Below are 21317 nucleotides of genomic sequence, written 5' to 3'. Positions count from 1 at the left end.
AACAACACCCTAGGCTACCTTTAATCAGTTTCTGCTGATCTGGACTAGTTGTTATTGGCTTACAGAAGGGGGGGGGCAACCTTGATCCTGGAGGGTGCCAGGTTAATTTACAAACCAGCACCAACACTAAACTCAAATAACCAGTCTTCAACAAAGACCATAATTAGTCTAATCAGTTGTGCTACAGCAGTCTGCCCCTGTTGGACCAGGAGTCAGAACACTATGCCCCTGTTGGACCAGGAGGCAGAACACTATGCCCCTGTTGGACCAGGAGGCAGAACACTATGCCCCTGTTGGACCAGGAGGCAGAACACTATGCCCCTGTTGGACCAGGAGGCAGAACACTATGCCCCTGTTGGACCAGGAGGCAGAACACTATGCCCCTGTTGGACCAGGAGGCAGAACACTATGCCCCTGTTGGACCAGGAGGCAGAACACTATGCCCCTGTTGGACCAGGAGGCAGAACACTATGCCCCTGTTGGACCAGGAGGCAGAACACTATGCCCCTGTTGGACCAGGAGGCAGAACACTATGCCCCTGTTGGACCAGGAGGCAGAACACTATGCCCCTGTTGGACCAGGAGGCAGAACACTATGCCCCTGTTGGACCAGGAGGCAGAACCGGCATAGCCCTGGCATAATGTAACCCTATGAAAACACAATATGACCGAAATAGCCCTCTGGCACATCGTACCCCAGGATCTTGGCACAGTCGTCGTAGTACTTCATGGAGTTCTTGACGAAGCTGAAGCCGTTGACGTCGCAGACGTAGGAGTGACCGTTGGCTCGGAGAAGGTCAAAGCCACACACTGTTTGCTGCACGGGGAAAAGACAGTCAGATAGGAATGACGTGTAGTGTAATTGGGGTTGGCATTATCAAGAATATCAAATCAGGGTAAGAGGGGGAAAATGTACTTATTGAGGGTCTGTATTTGTTGATTCTCCTTTATATGACCTCAGCCTCCGTTCTGTTTTCTCTTGTCACTTCCCTTATCAAAGTTATCGATCAAGTTGAGAGTGCACTCAACAGGCTGCCTGGAGCTACAGTACGTCAGACCTGGGTTCAAACAGTTTAAGTGCTTTCTTTAGCCTGCCTGGGGTGCTAGGTCGGTGGGGTTTGCACTTTTCTATTGGTTCCATTGCAACAGGCAAGCACAGATAGGGTATCTAAAATATCATTTGAACCTAGGTCTGAACTGTGTACCAGCTCATTAAATAGAAGAGGGGCAAATCAATGACCAATTCCACATTGACCCATAGCCCCTAGCCAGAGGCACTTGATGTAGATTTTATCCAGAGCAGCAAATAGTTCACACCTATCGGCTATTCAGTATAATGTGGCAATCTATTCAGCACCACGTGGGAATCGAACCCACAACCAACTGAGCCATAACTGACCTTGAATGCCAGGCAGACCTTGCGGGCCACTAGTTTCTCCATGGCGGTGAGCATGACGGGGTAGCGGATCTCCTTCCCCTCGCTGTCTCTCTCCACCTTCCCATCCAGGGCAGGAGACTTCCTGGCCTCAGCGTGAGCATAGTCAGGCCCCACCGTGTACACCTGAGGACACATACACATGGAGATTTAGTACACACACAGTGCACTCGCATAAAACAAATAAACAAACATGCATAGATACAGACAGAAACAGAAATACAGACTGACAATCGCATAACACACACCTTAACGTCCGTCCCGTCCGTTGGCATGAACTCTTCGTAGATATAGGAGCCAGTCTTCCTCACGTTGCTCTCTGGTGAGTACACACTGCTCCGGCTCCCGATCTACAGGACAGAGGCAACAGCGTCAGAACTGGGAGAACTACGTAGTGTCTACAGCAGTGGTTCCCAAGCTCTGATCAACTGAAAGCTGTTGGTGTGAACCACCAACTAAACAGACCAATCATTCTACAACGCAGAATAAAACCACCCACCAACAGGCGCCAGGTGGACTAAACACTTGGGTAACGCTGCGCCATTTATTACTATTAATATTGTAAGGTGAATACGCTGATCTTGGGTCAGTTTTGCATTTTTCCCGACTAATGGTTAAGGTTATGATTGGGGAGTTGATCCAAGATCTGTACCTAGATGACGTTTCACCTCAGAGCCTGTTAATAGAGCAGGAGGTAGGCCTGGCAGTTGTCATAATCAAGCAACTGGTGTGTACAGTTAAACACATACAAATAGAATATGGAACATATAGAGCCAATCACGATAGCTATATTCTATCGGGAAATTTCCCAGACGAAACCTAGTCCTGGGGTGATTTCATTAGTTGCACACCGTAGCAAAGTGTCGGACGATGTTTTGAAACTAAAGGTTGGTCCATCCCAGTTTCGTTCCATTCCAGTCGGCTTGGTTCCGTTTCATTCCTAGTGAATACATCCTTGGATTAAAAAGTGCTTGCTTTTTAGTCCAGGACTAGGCTTAATCTGTGTCTGGGAAACAGCCCAATAGAATATAGCCAGATATAGAAAACATAATAGTTGACTGAAAGTATCACAGTTCAGGAAGTATTTAAAACAACTGAGGGACGGGATACTTCGGATTTTGGTAATGAAACCCTTTATCTAATTCCCCAGAGTCAGACGAACTCATGGATACCATTTTTAAAAGTCTCTACATCAAGTATGAAGGAAATTCAAGAGACTAGCATTAGCACAATGACTAAAAGTCTATGTTATAACCTAGCATGCTATCAGTTACCATAGACTTCCAGTCATTGTGCTGAAACTATTTTGGTAATGTTAGCAAGTTCCTTCAAAATGCATGCAGAGAATGTTTTTTTGATCCACGAGTTCATCTGAAAAAGGGCTTCATTGCCAAAATCTTGAAGTACCCCTTTAAGAATGTTATGACTAAGACACAAAAAAACAAAACCATCTTTACATGACCTTTAGTTCTAACATCTACAGTGCATTCGGAAAGTATTCAGACCCCTTTACTTTTTCCACGTTCTCTTAGGTAACGGCTTCATTCTAAAAATATATTTTTTTAAATTCCCCTCATCTACACACAATACCCCATAATGACAAAGAAAAAAGTTTAATAATAAAAAAATTAAAAATGAAATATCACAATTGCATAAGTATTCAGACCCTTTACTCAGTACTTTGTTGAAATTCCTTTGGCAGCGATTACAGCCTAGAGTCTTATTGGGTATGATGCTACAAGATTGGCACACCAGTATTTGGAGAGTTTCTCCAGTTTCTCTGCAGATCTTCTCAAGCTCTGTCAGGTTGGATGGGGAGCGTTGCTACATAGCTATTTTCAGGTCTCTCCTGGCTTTGTGCTTAGGGTCTTTGTCCTGTTGGAAGGTGAACCTTTGCCCCAGTCTGAGGTCCTAAGCACTCTGGAGAAGATTTCCATCAAGGATCTCTGTACTTTGCTCCGTTCATCTTTCCCTCGATCCTGACTAGACTCCCAGTCCTTGCCACTGAAAAACATCCCCACAGCATGATGCTGCTACCACCATACTTTACCGTAGGGATGGTGCCAGGTTTCCTACAGACGTGACACTTGGCACTCAGGCCAAATGTTCAGAGTCATTTAGGTGCCTTTTGGCAAACTCCATGCGGGATGTCATGTGCCTTTTACTGAGGAGTGGCTTCCATCTGGCCACTCTACCATAAAGGCCTTATCGGTGGAGTGCTGCAGAAATTGTTGTCCTTCTGGAAGGTTCTCCCATCTACACAGAGGAACTCTGGAGCTCTGTCAGAGTGACCATCAGGTTCTTGGTCACCTCCCTGACCAAGACCCTTCTCCCCCGATTGCTAAGTTTGGCCGGGCAGCCAGCTCTAGGAAGAGTCTTGGTGGTTCCGAACTTCATCCAGAAATGTTTAGGTACCCTTCCCCAGATCTGTGCCTTGAAACAATCCTACCTCTGAGCTCTACGAACAATTCCTTCAACCTAATGGCTAAGCTTTTGCTCTGACATGTACTGTCAACTGTAGGACCTTGTATAGACAGGCGTGTGCCTTTCCAAATCATGTCCAATAAATGGAATTTACGACCAGTGGACTCCAATCAAGTTTTAGAGATATCTCATGGATGATCATCAGAAACAGGATGCACCAGAGCTCAATTTCAAGTCTTATAGCAAAGGGTCTGCATACTTGTAAATAAAGCATATTTTTTATACATTTGCAAAAATGTCTAAAAACCTGTTTTCACTATGTCATTATGGGGCAGTGTGTAGATTGATTGGGGGAAAAGTATTTAATCCATTTTAGAATATGGTTGCAAAATAACAAAATGTGGTAAAAGTCAAGGGGTCTGAATTACTTTCCGAATGCACGGTGTGTGTTATACCCTACTGGCAGTAGCATAACAGGTGATATCTGAATCCGGACCATCCGTCAGATCAGAAAATAACAGGTTCCTTTTCTTCCTTTGAAAATACTGTTGTAGTAAAGGGATGGTTGTTCTCCTCCCACTGTCAGAATAGGAGGTCTGCATCACAAATGGCACCCTGCTTCCCTATGTAGTGCACTACAGGGGCCCATTGGGCTAAGGTCATAAGTGTCGCACTATATTGGGAATAGGATGCCATTTGGGACGCAGACTAGATAAAACCTAGGCCGTGTCTACACTTGACAGTTCATGCAGCTTTTGTATTCTGATTAGAGTTCTGACCATGGAATTCTAGACCTACATTTAAATGGGTCTACCGTGTCCACATTGTGTCTGGATTCCCTTTTTCCACGTAATATTCAAATGCATGTATGCATTCTGCAAACGGTGGAACCGGCTAAATCTGATAACAACAACTGGATGGCAGTAGCCAACTACTGTAGCTAACGTCTTGTTAAGGGAATGTTTATCTATAATGACTCATTATGTATACATTTCAATCAGGATGAATTAAAAGACTTGTTACTGTACGTACATGTATGAATTTTCTCTGTTGCTCTCAGTATTGAATATAATGTCGTCAGGAGTTTAGTACAATGACGGTCTGTTCCTTTGTACAAATGAATGAACTATCTCCAGATGGCAGGGACGGACTATCTCCAGACTGTCTAGAATGCTATCTACACTGACTGACCTTGGCTTTAGGCGAGGAGGGAAGGCTTGAGATCTATAGAGCCTCTCTACCAGTGTCAAGAAGAGACGGAACATTTAGAAAACGCTGACGTCATTTTCAGCTTATAACCTGTGGCAAAATGTGTATGAACTTAGTACTCTCTTGAATTAGACGCTGTTACCTGACTTAAGACCGGGGCTCTGTCCATTCTTATAAAATATAGGGTCTTACAAACCCCTCTAATGCATTGACAGAGTGCTTAATTTGGATTAGGAAATAAAACAGAGGAATTTAGAATTCCTTCAACACCTCTAACTAGCCAGAAAGCAACATTAAAGGGATTGCAAGGAGGTTAACATAACTCTAGCCAAACCAAAAATATGTTTTCTAAATAAGCTAGCTGGCTAGCATTTGAAGCCAGCAAACACATTCCTCACATGCTAAGAATGCATTTCCTCCCATGTTTAATGAAAAAAGGTGCCTCTCGCTCCAAAAACACACCATTTCTGGAGACCTATGGGCAGACTGCTGATGACGTTGCCCACTGTATGCGCTTCGGTAGCCTGATTGCATCCAGACTGAGGAGAAATCCACACACAATACATCCCTGACCAACTCCTGAAGTGGTCAGCCAGATCTGAAAGCAATCTGACCACACAACCACCTGCCTTTCGTAATCTGATAGCAGAGGTTGCATGTCAAGTGTCGACACAGCTCTAATGTCATCGTGTTCCTGCCTGGTTGATGAGCCCAGCCAGAGTGAGTGCCTGGTGTGGCTTCACCTATTTAAGTACCCTTAATGTGCTTTAGAATAAGTGCTATTATGGCTATGAGGAACTCTTCGGTTGGGGCTGAGGGAGGAGAGGAAGTGTGAGGGAGAAAGAAGCCTGGTCAAAAAGCTACCCCAGGGGCTTTCCCATGTGGGTTAGACAGAGGAACGTATAGGGGTCATTTTTTAAGGGTTTAACGGCTTAGGGATCAGAATGTGACCTTTCTGAAGAGGCGCTGGCTTCCCCCTCCCGCTGAGGTGGGGTAGTAGATGTAGACGTTGTGGTCTTCAGCACAGACGGGTTTCTCCACAAAGGGTTTAGGGAACACCTCCCCATTCACCTCCACATGGTCTTCTCCCTCGACCAGGTTACACTCTGGGGAAGACACACCAATACAAAGTTGTATTTATTAGTGCACACCGCAGCTAAATGTTTTGCAACAGAAAACATTATACAAAGAAAATGTGTTTTTTTGGACAAGTTCAGGTAGCCCCTCCTAGTTTCGGTCCACTTCTTCCATTCAGTTCGTAGTGAATACGAACCAGGTGCATATTGTCAGTTCATCGTCATATTCAGACGATGGTCAGCCCTTTCAACTGCAAATAGTAGGATTCAACCAGTTGAACCTGTACATTATAGCCCCAGTTTCAAAAACAGACAATTACATGTGTTAGTATCCCATTGACAGTCCATACAACCATGCCCTCATACACTGAATAGTGTTGTTTTATCAAAACTCTCAACGTATCATGGCAAGCAAACAAAACATTAAGCAGACTGAATTCCCTGAGGAAATCAGAGTCCTAATGTTAGAAACTAACAGCTGGTCACATGTTTACTCTTCAAGCTACAGCACACAGTATTTGACATAAAGCAGGTTCTTAAAAGGACCATTGAGTAGTCTGCTTCATGTTCTTTTTTTGACATTGAAGTATCATGATAACACTAACTGACAGCTCTACCTTTACTGAGAAAGGGTTGTAACATTTTAGAAGCATTAAGGGGGGGGGGGCAGAGTTCCTCTGTCCAGTGTCTGTTCAGGGGTATCATCGGATGGAGCCACAGTGTCTCCTGACCCCTCCCGTCTCAGCCTCCAGTATTTATGCTGCAGTAGATCGTGTCGGGGCCAAGGGTCGGGGCCAAGGGTCAGTTTGTTATATCTGGAGTACTGTATGAATTTAAGTATGCTCTCTCTAATTCTCTCTTTCTCTCAGAGGACCTGAGCCCTAGGACCATGCCTCAGGACTACCTGGCATGATGACGACTCCTTGCTGTCCCCAGTTCCACCTGGCAGTGCTGCTGCTCCAGTTTCAACTGTTCTGCCTGCGGCTATGGAATCCTGACCTGTTCACCGGACGTGCTACCTGTCCCAGACCTATTATTTGACCATGCTGGTAATTTATGAACATCTTGGTCGTGTTCTGTTATAATCTCCACCCGGCACAGCCAGAAAAGGACTGGCCAACCCTCATAGCCTGGTTCCTCTCTAGGTTTCTTCCAAGGTTTTGGCCTTTCTAGGGAGTTTCCTAGCCAACGTGCTTCAACACCTGCATTGCTTGCTGTTTGGGGTTTTAGGTTGGGTTTCTGTACAGCACTTTGAGATATCAGCTGATGTACGAAGGGCTATATAAATACATTTGATTTTGATTTGTTCTTTTGCCCATCTTAATCTTTTCTTTTTATTGGCCAGTCTGAGACATGGCTTTTTCTTTGCAACGCTGCCTAGAAGGCGAGCATCCCAGAGTCGCCTCTTCACTGTTGCCATTGAGACTGGTGTTTTGCAGGTACTAATTAATGAAGCTGCCAGTTGAGGACTTGTGAGGCATCTGTTTCTCAAACTAGACACTAATGTACTTGTCCTCTTGCTCAAGTTGTGCACCGGGGCCTCCCAATCCTCTTTCTATTCTGGTTAGAGCCCGTTTGCGGTGTTCTGTGAAGGGAGTAGTACAAAGCGTTGTACGAGATCTTCAGTTTCTTGGCAATTTCTCTCATGGAATAGCCTTCATTTCTCAGAACAAAAAGAGATTGACGAGTTTCAGAAGAAAGATGCTCTAGATACTCAACTAGTCTAAAGAAGGCCAGTTCTCTTGCTTCTTTAAACAGCACAAGTTTTCAGCTGTGCTAACAATTGCAAAAGGGATTAGCTAACACAACGTGCCATTGGAACTCAGGAGTGATGGTTGCTGATAATGGGCCTCTGTACGCCTATGTAGACATTCCATTTTTAAATTTTATTTAAAAAAAACATGTTAATAACATTTCCAGCTACAATAGTCATTTACAACATTAAAAATGTCTACCCTGTATTTCTGATCAATTTTATGTTATTTTAAAATGGACAACAAAAATTGCTTTCCTTTCAAAAAAACAAAGACATTTCTAAGTGACCCCAAACTTTTGAACGGAAATGTATTTCTATCAAAACGTTCTACAACATCGTGCCCTGCTGAAAACGCCCAGTTATCTTCGAACCCTAATGACTGATTTACACTACAGGGCAGGGACAGAATATTGACCATTCCTGATGGGACAGTCAACGCTTGACCTATGGGGAACACACACTGACCGTCTGGTTTATCTGGGTCGCGGTTCAGCACAGCGTAGCGGGGCAGATCGATGCCTTCCTGCTGCAGGATACGATACACCTCCCTCCTACAAAACAGACCAAACATAACATTCAGCATTCAAGTGAGAGATAGTCAGCAATCTCACTTAACATGAACGCTGTATATCGAAGGCAGCAAACATCACCACGTGACACCAGTCCAAACAATGCTGGTCACACATCACCACCAGTAATCACCATAATATAACATACGGTCCTTATTCCACATAAGACCTCCAGAACAGCACAGTATTCACCATGATGCTCTGTGATAGCTACACCCTTCTATACAGAATGCTAGGGTTGTCCCGATACATGGCAAATATGGTAAATATTGTGTCTTATTGCTTGGATAATAAACACATGACTCTGGGTAACAGAATAAGGCTGTTTGTTTCCCAACATCAGGACTGTTTTCCTCAAGAAATGAAGTCTGCATCTTGTTTTATTAGCTTGCCATGATACTTCTAAATCGGAGTATTGTGATACTGTTGTCATGACAATCCTACAGTATGCATCTCCAGTTTTGGTTGTACCTGTCCTGTATGTAGTACTGTGTGTTCAGGTCATTGATGAGCAGTGGGTTTCGGAGATTGGCGTAGCTCACTGCCTTGTCCAGCGGGAATCCTACAAATTCAAATGCAACACCAACTGTTAGCAAATCCTATACGCAGGCTACACAGTATGTGCAAACTTCACCAGGGCCAAGAATGGGACACATTAATGAAGACAGACAAGTGAAAGTAATTGAAATGAGTGGGCAAACATGGTTCAACTGGGTTTCTCCAACACTTTGCTAAAATCAATGGTAGCAAATTTAGTCACATTAGTCAAAACAGGCTGTTTGTGGTGTCAGACAGAATTACTCAAGATGGGTTGAAGACGAGTAATGCTGACACAGCGTGGTACGAGAACGGGCTGTCTGTGTGTGCGTGTGTGTGTGTGTGTGATGTAGTGTGCATGTGACTGTTTAAATATGTGTAATCACTTTTTGGACTATAGAATAATGGGTGGGGTAATTAAGTTGAATACAGTTATTTCATCAGCGAACAGAGTTGGTGTGTGTTTGTGTATTCCACCTTTGGAGTGGAAGGAGACGAGGCAGTCACACAGGGGCCATTTGTCCACGGGCTCGTTGAGAATGACGTCCTCAGGGAAGATGACCACAGTGATGTACTCAAACCTGCACAGACGCTCCAGGATCTGGGTCATGGGCTTTGACTTGGACTTCTTCATCATGGAACAGATCCCCACCACGATCTGTCGCTCGGGGGGCTGAGAGGGAGGGAGATCACTTTATTGAGTTAGGCTACTTTGTCTATTGACGATAGTCTTGAGTAGCTTTACAACCAGTCAACCAACTAGTCAATGAAATGGATCAACAGTTGTCACAAAAGTGCTTTACAGTTGAGTAGTCTCATGCAGTCTTACATGATCTTATGCTGTGGAATTAGCCCTAATATCTGCCTCCATTGTGATGGTATCTACAGTTGATGTCAGAAGTTTACATACACCTTAGCCAAATACATTTAAACTCAGTTTCACAATTCCTGACATTTAATCCTAGTAAATTATTCCCTGGTCAGTTAGGATCACCACTTTATTTTAAGAATGTGATATGCCAGAATAATAATAGAGAGAATTATTTATTTCAGCTTTTATTTCTTTCATCACATTCCCAGTGGGTCAGAAGTTGACATACGATTAATTAATATTTGGTAGAATTGCCTTTAAATTGTTTAACTTGTGTCAAACGATTCAGGTAGCCTCAAAACAAGCTTCCCACAATAAGTTGGGTGAATTTTGGCACATTCCTCCTGACAGAGCTGGTGTAACTGAGTCAGGTTTTTAGGCCTCTTTGCTTGCTTACTATAGGATTGAGGTCAGGGCTTTGTGATGGCCACTCCATTACCTTGACTTTGTTGTCCTTAAGCCATTTTGCCACAACTTTGGAAGTATGCTTGGGGTCATTGTTCATTTGGAAGATCCATTTGTGACCAAGCTTTAACAAGACTGATGTCTTGAGATGTTGCTTCAATATATCCACATAATTTTCCATCCTCATGATGCCATCTATTTTGTGAAGTGCACCAGTCCCTCCTGCAGCAAAGCACCCCCACAACATGATGCTGCCACCCACATGCTTCACGGTTGGAATGGTGTTCTTTAACTTGCAAGCCTCCCCCTTTTCCTCCAAACATAACGATGGTAATTATGGCCAAACAGTTATATTTTTGTTTCAGCAGACCAGAGGACATTTCTACAAAAAGTATAATCTTTGTCCCCATGTGCAGTTGCAAACCGTAGTCTGGCATTTTAGTGACGGTTTTGGAACAGTGGCATCTTCCTTGCTGAGCGGCCTTTCAGGTTAAGTCGATATAGAACTCGTTTTACTGTGGACAGAAATACTTTTGTACCCGTTTCCTCCAGCATCTTCACAAGATTCTTTGCTGTTGTTCTGGGATTGATTTGCACTTTTCGCACCAAAGTACATTCATCTCTAAGAGACAGAACGCATCTCCTTCCTGAGCGGTATGATGGCCGCGTGGTCCCATGGTGTTTATACTTGCGTACTATTGTTTGTACAGATGAACGTGATACCTTCAGGAAGAAATTGCTCCCAAGCATGAACCAGACTTTTTTCCCCCTGAGGTCTTGGCTGATTTCTTGTGATTTTCCCATGGTGTCAAGCAAAGAGGCACTGAGTTTGAAGGTAGACCTTGAAAAACATCCACATGTACACTTCCAATTGACTCAAATGATGTCAATTAGCCTATCAGAAGCTTATAAAGCCATGACATAATTTTCTGGAATTTCCAAGCTGTTTAAAGGCACAGTCAACTTAGTGTATATAAACTTCTGACCCACTGGAATTGTGATACAGTAAGTGAAATAATGTCTAAACAATTGTTGGGAAAATTACTTGTGCCGGCACAAAGTAGATGTCCTAACCGACTTGCCAAAACTAGAGTTTGTAAACAAGAAATTTGTGGAGTGGTTGAAAAACGAGTTTTAATGACTCCAACAAAAGTGTATGTAAACTTCTGACTTCAACTGTAATAGTAATGGAGGTTACCATATCAGGGCCAGTTGTCTAATGTACTTTCATGAGGGTGATGTAATCTTGTGTAGTCTTGTCTCATGCGGTCTCACCGAGTCTGTGTCCTCGTCGTCCTCGTACAGCTCCATGTCGGTCCTCATGCTGCAGCCGTCGTAGTCCTCCAGGCCCTCGCTCTCATCGTCCTCGCAGCCCACGAAGAATCTGGGAGCGCCGCGCTGGCTCTCGCCCGGGCTGGCGGGCTCTGACATCACAATCCCCGGCGGCAGCCTTCAGCGTCCCGCCGCGCCATCGCACACCAACACACCGCCGGGGAGGGCCGCCGATGGAGGCGCACAAGGCCTACTAGGAGCTGATTGGCTGGTGACTCAAGTCTCGAGGTGGGCTAAACTGCTCTGTGGGGTGTATTGGGTTGGGGGTGGTAGGGGGTTGGGTGAGGAAGGGAAGGGGATACAAGAGCTGGTCCTGGGGCAGGGAGAATGTGTTGAGGGTTAAGTTGTAATAGGTGTGTGACAGACTATGTTAGTAGTAGTGATGATGGCGTTTCTGGGGTGGGGTTGCTGAGGCCTCATTCTTTACTTAGCGGTTAAAGATCTCATGTTTCGGGCCTGACCTGGGGCTGGGCTTCTTGTGTGGTCTCAGGACTAGTAGGGGTAGATCCAACTATAATGGGACCACAGCCCATTCCTCTATGCTTGTCCAAGATCAACAGAGTCTAGAAATGAAACAGAGAGATTATAGAGGATATTCAATAGCAGGTACCCCAGGGGTACACGCAATGTGGCAAATAAAAATTAGATTCACATGTAAATACAGAAATTTGAAAAAAGTCAAGTTGAAATAAAAAACACAAATAATAATTCACATTTTCAAGCAGTCCATTTAGTAAGGCCTGCATCCAAAGCCACATACCAGCTTTACTGATAGTACCGCTACTACCAGCAGTACTACACCTGCACCTGTCGATGACACAAGTTGTTCTGCTTCCACAAGCACATCCAATGCTAGCATCAGTAATTCGACATGTGAAGGACCAGCTAGCATGGACACTGACAATTAACCTGTTACACCTACCCCCTACTTTTTCAAACATTCTGTTAAAAATCGCGCAACATTTCAGTGCCCTGCTACTCATGCCAGGAATATAGTATATGCATATGATTAGTATGTGTGGATAGAAAACACTCAGACGTTTATAAACTGGTTAAATCACGGCTGTGACTATAACAGAACGTGAGTTTCATCGAAAAGCGCAGGAAAATCTGATCACTGAAAATGCGAAAATATATCCATGCGCCACTAGAACCCATTGTTGAATGTGAACCACATTAAATGGGGCTGAGGGTGCAATACCTACAGCTTCCACACGATGTCAACAGTCTTGTCATTTGCCTACGATTTGTTTCTTGGTCAAACGGACACGAGGCAGAGCTTTTCTTCCGGTCTCAGACCAGATATTTTGGTTGAGATTTACCCGGACATCATTTCCAGACGTACAGCTATAGAATATACATCGCCTCGTGATCAATTTGATCGATTATTAACGTTTACTAATACCTAAAGTTGCATTACAAAAGTATTTCGCAGTGTTTTGTGAAAGTTTATCGTCAACTTTTTTAATTTAACAAAATGACGTTACGTTATAAAACGCTATTTTTTCCTTGATTACACAGTCTTCATAGATCGATATCTAGGCTATATATGGACCGATTGAATCGAAAAAAGACCCAATAGTGATGTTTATGGGACATCTAGGAGTGCCAACAAAGAAGATGGTCAAAGGTAATGAATGTTTTATATTTTATTTGTGTGTTTTGTGTAGCGCAGACTATGCTAATTATTTTGTTTACGTCCCCTGCGGGTCTTTTGGGGTGTTACATGCAATCAGATAATAGCTTCTCATGCTTTCGCCGAAAAGCATTTTAAAAATCTGACTTGTTGCCTGGATTCACAACGAGTGTAGCTTTAATTCAGTACCCTGCATGTGTATTTTAATGAACGTTTGAGTTTTAACGAGTGCTATTAACATTTAGCGTAGCATTTGCATTTCCAGATGTCTAGATGGGACGCCTGCGTGTCGGGTAGGAGTAAGTGGTTAAGGAAGACATCCTCTTCTGCAAACCAGGAGAGGATATTTTTAAAGTACTGCACAGCTTTGTGACATTAAATGGACTTTGGTGGTCAAGATGTGTTGGTATCTGTTCTGATGGCGGAAAGGATATGACAGGGAGACAGTGATGTGGTAACGCGCGTGCAAGCAGTTGCTCCCGACGCCACTTGGGTATATGGCAGCATCCACTGAGAGGCTCTTGCTGCCAAGGGAAATCTGTTTTGGACACTACAGTGAAAATGGTGAACTTAGTTAAAGCAAGGCCCCGGAACTCATGTATTTTCTGCACAACGCAATGATATGGGCAGTGACCATGTAATGCTTTTACAACATACAGAAGTGCGCTGGTTATCAAGGGGCAAAGTATTGGCATGTTTTATTGAATTTAGAAACAAGCTTAAAGTTTTTACTGACCATAATTCTCACTTGTCTGACTGGTTGCATGATGACGAGTTTCTCACACGACTGGCCTGTCTGGGTAATGTTTTTTTCTCACCTGAATGATCTGAATCTAGGATTACAGAGACACTTCGCAACTATATTCAATATGCGGGACAAAATTGAGGCTATGATTCAGAAGTTAGATCTCTTCTGCCTTAACAAGGACAACACACAGGTCTTTCTACAGACAGAAACTAAAACAAGAAGCTCCCACGGTGAGGTCTGTTCAACGCTGGTCCGACCAATCTGATTCCACACTCCAAGACTGCTTCCATCACGTGGACTGGGATATGTTTCGTATTGCGTCAGACAACAACATTGACGAATACGCTGATTCGGTGTGCGAGTTCATTAGAACATGCGTTGAAGATGATGTTCCCATAGCAACGATTAAAACATTCCCAAACCAGAAACCGTGGATTGATGGCAGCATTCGCGTGAAACTGAAAGCGCGAACCACTGCTTTTAATCAGGGCAAGGTGACCGGTAACATGACCGAATACAAACAGTGTAGCTATTCCCTCCGCAAGGCAATCAAACTAGCTAAGCGTCAGTATAGAGACAAAGTAGAATATCAATTCAACGGCTCAGACACAAGAGGTATGTGGCAGGGTCTACAGTCAATCACGGATTACAAAAAGAAAACCAACCCCGTCACGGACCAGGATGTCTTGCTCCCAGGCAGACAAAATAACTTTTTTGCCCGCTTTGAGGACAATACAGTGCCACTGACACGGCCTGCAAACAAAACATGCGGCCTCTCCTTCACTGCAGCTGAGGTGAGTAAAACATTTAAACGTGTTAACCCTCGCAAGGCTGCAGGCCCAGACAGCATCCCCAGCCGCGCCCTCAGAGCATGCACAGACCAGCTGGCTGGTGTGTTTACGGACATATTCAATCAATCCCTATCCCAGTCTGCTGTTCCCACATGCTTCAAGAGGGCCACCATTGTTCCTGTTCCCAAGAAAGCTAAGGTGACTGAGCTAAACGACTACCGCCCCGTAGCACTCACTTCCGTCATCATGAAGTGCTTTGAGAGACTAGTCAAGGACCATATCACCTCCACCCTACCTGACACCCTAGACCCACTCCAATTTGCTTACCGCCCAAATAGGTCCACAGACGATGCAATCTCAACCACACTGCCCTAACCCATCTGGACAAGAGGAATACCTATGTGAGAATGCTGTTCATCGACTACAGCTCGGCATTCAACACCATAGTACCCTCCAAGCTCGTCATCAAGCTCGAGACCCTGGGTCTCGACCCCGCCCTGTGCAACTGGGTGCTGGACTTCCTGACGGACCGCCCCCAGGCGGTGAGGGTAGGCAACAACATCTCCACCCCGCTGATCCTCAACACTGGGGCCCCACAAGGGTGCGTTCTGAGCCCTCTCCTGTACTCCCTGTTCACCCACGACTGCATGGCCACGCACGCCTCCAACTCAATCATCAAGTTTGCGGACGACACAGTGGTAGGCTTGATCACCAACAACGACGAGACGGCCTACAGGGAGGAGGTGAGGGCCCTCGGGAGTGTGGTGTCAGGAAAATAACCTCACACTCAACGTCAACAAAACTAAGGAGATGATTGTGGACTTCAGGAAACAGCAGAGGGAACACCCCCCTATCCACATCCATGGAACAGTAGTGGAGAGGGTAGTAAGTTTTAAGTTCCTCGGCATACACATCACAGACAAACTGAATTGGTACACCCACACAGACAGCATCGTGAAGAAGGCGCAGCAGCGCCTCTTCAACCTCATGAGGCTGAAGAAATTCGGCTTGTCACCAAAAGCACTCAAACTGGCGGGCTGTATCACCGCCTGGTACGGCAACTGCTCCGCCCACAACTGTAAGGCTCTCCAGAGGGTAGTGAGGTCTGCACAACGCATCACCGGGGGCAAACTACCTGCCCTCCAGGACACCTACACCACCCGATGTTACAGGAAGGCCATAAAGATCATCAAGGACAACAACCACCCGAGCCACTGCCTGTTCACAAACAGCCACCACTAACATTGAGTGGCTGCTGCCAACACACTGTCATTGACACTGACCCAACTCCAGCCACTTTAATAATGGGAATTGATGGGAAATGTAAAATATATCACTAGCCACTTTACAATGCTACCTAATATAATGTTTACATACCCGACATTATTCATCTCATATGTATATACTGTACTCTATATCATCTACTGCATCTTTATGTAATACATGTATCACTAGCCACTTTAACTATGCCACTTTGTTTACATACGCATCTCATATGTATATACTGTACTCGATAACATTACTGTATCTTGCCTATGCCGCTCTGTACCATCACTCATTCATATATCTTTATGTACATATTCTTTATCCCCTTACACTTGTGTGTGTATAAGACAGTAGTTTTGGAATTGTTAGTTAGATTACTTGTTGGTTATTACTGCATTGTCGGAACTAGAAGCACAAGCATTTCGCTACACTCGCATTAACATCTGCTAACCATGTGTATGTGACAAATAAAATTTGATTTGATTTTCGTTGTATGATTTGTGTGTAAATTAACTCAAGCTTACGGACAATGTCAAATGTGATACAGCGAAGCACCGGAGTGAGCTGTGTGCTCAATTACTTTCCTGAAACAGATGACACAAACAACTGGATTTGTTATCCCTTTCATGCCCTGTCTCCAATCCACTTACCGATATCTGAACAAGAGAACCTTATCGAAAATTACAACAAGCGGTTCTGTGAAAATTTAATTTAATCAGAAGCCACTGCCAGATTTCAGGATTGGTCTGCGCTCAGAGTATCCTGCCTTGGCAAATCACTCTGTTAAGACACTGATGCCCTTTGCAATCACGTACCTTTGAGAAAGTGGATTCTCAGCCCGCACCGACATGAAAACGGAAAAGGCACAGACTGTGGGAAATGATTTAAGGCTGAGACTCCGATACAACCCAACATTGCAGAGTTATGAGCATCCTTTCAAGCACAAGTTACTCACAATCTTCAATGAACAAATAAGGTTTTATTAGTACGATGGTTAAATAAAGACCAAAATGTATTATTATTATTATTATTTGTGCCCTGGTCCTATAAGAGCTCTGTCACTTCCCACGACCCGGGTTGTGACAAAAACTCACTCATTCTTATGTTTAATAAATTCATTGTATAGATGAAGATGTGGCAGGCTTACAATGATGGCAAAAAACATTTGAGTGCGCTGACGCTGGTGCTAGAGGGGGTACGCCGCTGGAGTGCGCTGACCGTGGTGCTAGAGGGGGTACGCAGCTGGAGGTTGAATGTTTGAAGGGGTACGGGACTATAAAAAGTTTGGGAACCACTGGCCCATAGGATTCCCAACAGGATCCATATTAAGACGGGGGAGGGGCTAGAGGCCCAGTTCCATACTGATAATTGCTCTGTAAAACTGGACACTGTCCGATGCCCCAGAGTGTGACCAAGCTCATCTGTTAAGAGCACACAGCAGTGGCATGAGGGCGCATCGATTCCCCCCCAAACACTAAATGTTACACCGCCTGCCCTGACATCAGCAAAACCCTGTAATCAGGCGTTGGAAAACCTCAGGAAGAACACATCTATTGTATGTGTTGTGTGGATGATTTGACATCAGCGCTGAACTGTGGTCGCAGGTCTGTGTCCCATGACAGAGCAGCACTGGCCTACATGGCCGATTACTAAGCTCTCGGTTAGCTGTTACCACTCATTACAACCTGCTACATCATACAGAACTTTGTAAGACAAGCCTCTTGTAGAGACAATATCCAGGCAGTTGATTCCCATCAGGAGAGCTGTTATTCACAGACTGTTACTAATATTCTGTGCCTGGCTGAGTATTATAGAATAGCATAGTCAGGCTACAAAATATGTTGCCTAATTACTGCACAAAAGCATCTTACATGCCTGGACATGTCAACAACAAAAAACCTAGCGAAAAAAATGGAGAAGCCTAAAACGTGATTACCTACAATATAGGGACTAGGTAGGGGTAGAGGAGGAACAGCAGGGGAGTGTGTAGAACCTGTCAGGTCTAATTACTCTACCTACTTGAACAATGCTGCATTAAAATCACAGAGAGACAGAAATGTTAACACAAAATCCTGTACTTGCCAGCACTGACTAAATGAAAGCTAGGCACAAACAGAACACTGCTGTTTGATATCTGCCCCCAACTCCCATACAAAGCTAAATTCTGCTGACTGTGTGAAAGTAGCAAAGTCCATGGTACATTGGCCATCATCACTAATGGTAGGCTAGATGCCGTTACAGTGACTATTAGCCGTGAAAAAGCTCAAAGACAATTTAGGCTATCCATGTGAGTAATGGCACAGTTCGGTAAACAGCGGCAGGACACGTATATAGACTACAATAAAACTCACATCTAATTCTAACCACCCACCACATATATACGTTTTAGTTTAGGCTACGTTCCCCAACAGAGGTCATTCAAAAATAGCCTAATCATATAGGCTAGAATCTAACTGAAATCATAATGAGAGTTGATTCATCTTCACAAATCTATCAATCTGCACACCAAAATAAGCCGGTTAACTTCTCTAGGGTATGGGGCAGCATTCGGAATGTTGGATGAAAAGCATGCCCAAATTAAACTACCTGCTTCTCTGGCCCAGAAGATATGATATGCTGGTAGATTTGGATAGAAAACACACTAAAGTTTCCAAAACTGTTAAAATAGTGTCTGAGTATAACAGAACTAATTTGACAGACGAAAACCTGAGAAACGTCCATTCGGGAAGTAGTTATTTTTGTAGTTTTCTATTCAATGCCATTACAGTATCCATTGACTTAGGACTCAAATTGCAGTTCCTCTGCCTTCCACTATATGTCAACAGTCTTTAGAAATGGTTTCAGGCGTGTATTCTGAAAAATTAGGAAGTCAGAGCAGTCTGAATGGGTGGGCCCTAAAGTGTCAGAGCTTTTTCATGCATCTGACCGAGAGAGTGCCTTTCTTGTTTATCTTTTATATTGACGACGTTATTGTCCGGTTGAAATATTATTGATTATTTAGGCTAAAAACAACCTGAGGATTGAAGAGCTATTCCTTTCTCTTGGGTCATTAGGCTACACTGGCTAACAGTAAGACTCATCTCAGACAAACTTACAAATAGGTTTTATGTACCTGTGCGGTGCATCCAGGTAGAGTCCAATAGAGTTGAAATTTTATAACAATAATCTTTGCTAATTAAGATTTCTTGTTCCATATCAATGTGAGGTAACCAAAGAATGTACCAACTCAATACCTAAATATAAAAACAATCTGATGTTGCTGACTTGATGGCTGCACAGAACACTATTCCTATAAACAATATGCCAAATTCTAGCTCATGATGTACTCTAGGGGTAACGATAGGCTCCTTAAGAGGTCCAAGGACCGCATGTTATTTTCAGAGGTAGACTGGCTCTGACAGCCAAAACAGCCCATCACTCCATCTAAACTTGAATCAATTGTCACTTGCAATACAGTCCTAGAAACATAAAGCCCTCTACATTAATATCAGATCAATTATTTCACAAATGCAAAAAACACTTACTGTGCACTGTTTCAACCGGCTTTATCAGTTGCAGCCAACAGTATCTTTCAGTAAGTTTCTGGCTGCCTTCGTTACACACAGGTGTTCTGAGCATTCTAGATAGCTAATTAGCATAGGTGGTCCCTCTGTCTTCCATATTCACGCAGTGTAACATGGAGATATGTCCGTGTGGGAACACTACCCCCCCACACACACACAAAAAAGGTCTCAATTGAACTTCTTATTATTAATTTTTCTTAATGTACTCCCCCATACATAAGACACCTTCGTCCAATAACTTGTGTAATGGAACAGATTCATGATACTAATAAACATTTACATATAGTATTTTTGTGCGTGTAATGAATGTATAAAGCATAACAGAAATAAACAATTACATCCAAATGTAAATATTTGTTATTAATATAATGAATTTCGCATACTATTTATAGGGCTAAGTGAACTCACATCCTGCATTGACGAGAGAGTTGTAAACGGTTGCAGATGCAAAGATGCATGCAGCAGTCTTTCATCAAATCAATGTAACATCTTGCGAGATGTTGATTATCCTATTCTTGTAAAGCCCTGATATGTCGTTGTGTCAACGTGAGGGTTGAACCTCGGCCCTCTTATCCACAGAGCAGCGAGAGAAGACTTCATTTGTTTGTCGGCTTCAAAACCATGATCAAAACTAGTTAACGTTAGTGTGAATAAATCAGCAAGCTAGGTTAGATTAGCTAGCTACGTTTGCTATTTTATCCTAACACCTCGAATAATACTAGCTATTTTATCTAACACCTCGAATAATACTAGCTATAGTTAACTACCTCGGCTATCTTGAATAAGAGAACAATAATAATAATAGTAAATAACATTGGCATCATAGTTAGATAGCTGAACTCATAACAGTAACGTTAGCTAGCTACGTTTGCAAACCCGGCTGTACTAGCTAAGACTGGTAACGCTAGTTAGCTATGTAAATCAAGACTGTATTCGTGCCATTTTTGTATGTAATCAATGCCCCCCGTGACTCAGCTAGCTAGTACTGTAGTTATTATACCAGATATATAACTGTCGATGATAATTAAGCAACAAGTTACTTACGAAGTGGCTATATCGTTTTGTTGACGTCTTTTCGACTCTTTCCCCCTTGACAGCTTTTAAGCGATACCTCACTTCTTCTTCGGTGAGGTTTAACAGAGGTTGGCATCCAATAATGCTGCATTATCGCCACCTACTACTACTACTTCTTCTTTGGTGGAGATTATCGGCGGTTGGCATCCAACGTTGTAGTGCATTACCGCCACCTACTGTACTGGAGTGTGAGACAGAGAGAAACTAAATCCTATCTGACAGCCCCGTTGCTCTTAAAAAAATAGAACATATTTGAGACTATATCTAATAACGTTCTACTCAATCCACCGTTTAAAATAATTTCCTGTATCCCCTTCTCCCTCATACTAGATATCAGCCTCTCTCTTTCCCTCTGATACTGCCCACACTGTAGCGATACCTGCTCCACTGTCTCTGTTTCCTGGCAATAATCACACTTTCCTGTTGGATGCTTTCCTGTCACATTTAATGTCTTATTCAACCGTCTGTGTCTCACCCTTAATCTTGTAAAAAATAGACTCCTCTCTTCTGTCCCTTCCTGCCGTCCTCCCCTCCCCGACTTTCCTCTGTACTTGAAATAAATGCCTGCCCTTAGTATCTCTATTCCCCTGCTCCTGCTATCTCTGCACCATCACTGTCCATATCAG

At 43.6% G+C, this 21317-nt stretch overlaps 1 protein-coding gene across 6 annotated transcripts in view; it reads right to left on the bottom strand.

The window, feature by feature from the left end:
- ppip5k1a (diphosphoinositol pentakisphosphate kinase 1a) overlaps nucleotides 1–20803 on the bottom strand; it is a 48689-nt gene extending 27886 nt beyond the window's left edge. For all 6 annotated transcript variants that reach the window (XM_046333033.1, XM_046333034.1, XM_046333036.1 and 3 more), the window contains exons 1-9: nucleotides 20662–20803; nucleotides 11557–12176; nucleotides 9483–9678; nucleotides 8940–9030; nucleotides 8365–8450; nucleotides 6019–6173; nucleotides 1683–1784; nucleotides 1399–1560; nucleotides 695–816 (exon numbers count right to left, since the gene is read on the bottom strand). In XM_046333033.1, the coding sequence (XP_046188989.1) occupies nucleotides 695–816; nucleotides 1399–1560; nucleotides 1683–1784; nucleotides 6019–6173; nucleotides 8365–8450; nucleotides 8940–9030; nucleotides 9483–9678; nucleotides 11557–11712 (1070 nt within the window). In that variant the 5' untranslated portion in view covers nucleotides 11713–12176; nucleotides 20662–20803. The remainder of the gene's footprint in view (nucleotides 1–694; nucleotides 817–1398; nucleotides 1561–1682; nucleotides 1785–6018; nucleotides 6174–8364; nucleotides 8451–8939; nucleotides 9031–9482; nucleotides 9679–11556; nucleotides 12177–20661) is intronic.
- Nucleotides 20804–21317: the final 514 nt, after the last annotated feature.

This window comes from Oncorhynchus gorbuscha, unplaced genomic scaffold (assembly GCF_021184085.1).
Source record: "Oncorhynchus gorbuscha isolate QuinsamMale2020 ecotype Even-year unplaced genomic scaffold, OgorEven_v1.0 Un_scaffold_333, whole genome shotgun sequence".
NCBI classification, from domain to species: Eukaryota; Metazoa; Chordata; class Actinopteri; order Salmoniformes; family Salmonidae; genus Oncorhynchus; species Oncorhynchus gorbuscha.
Note: the sequence above shows the minus strand (reverse complement) of the source record. Positions and strands in the feature narration are given on the sequence as shown.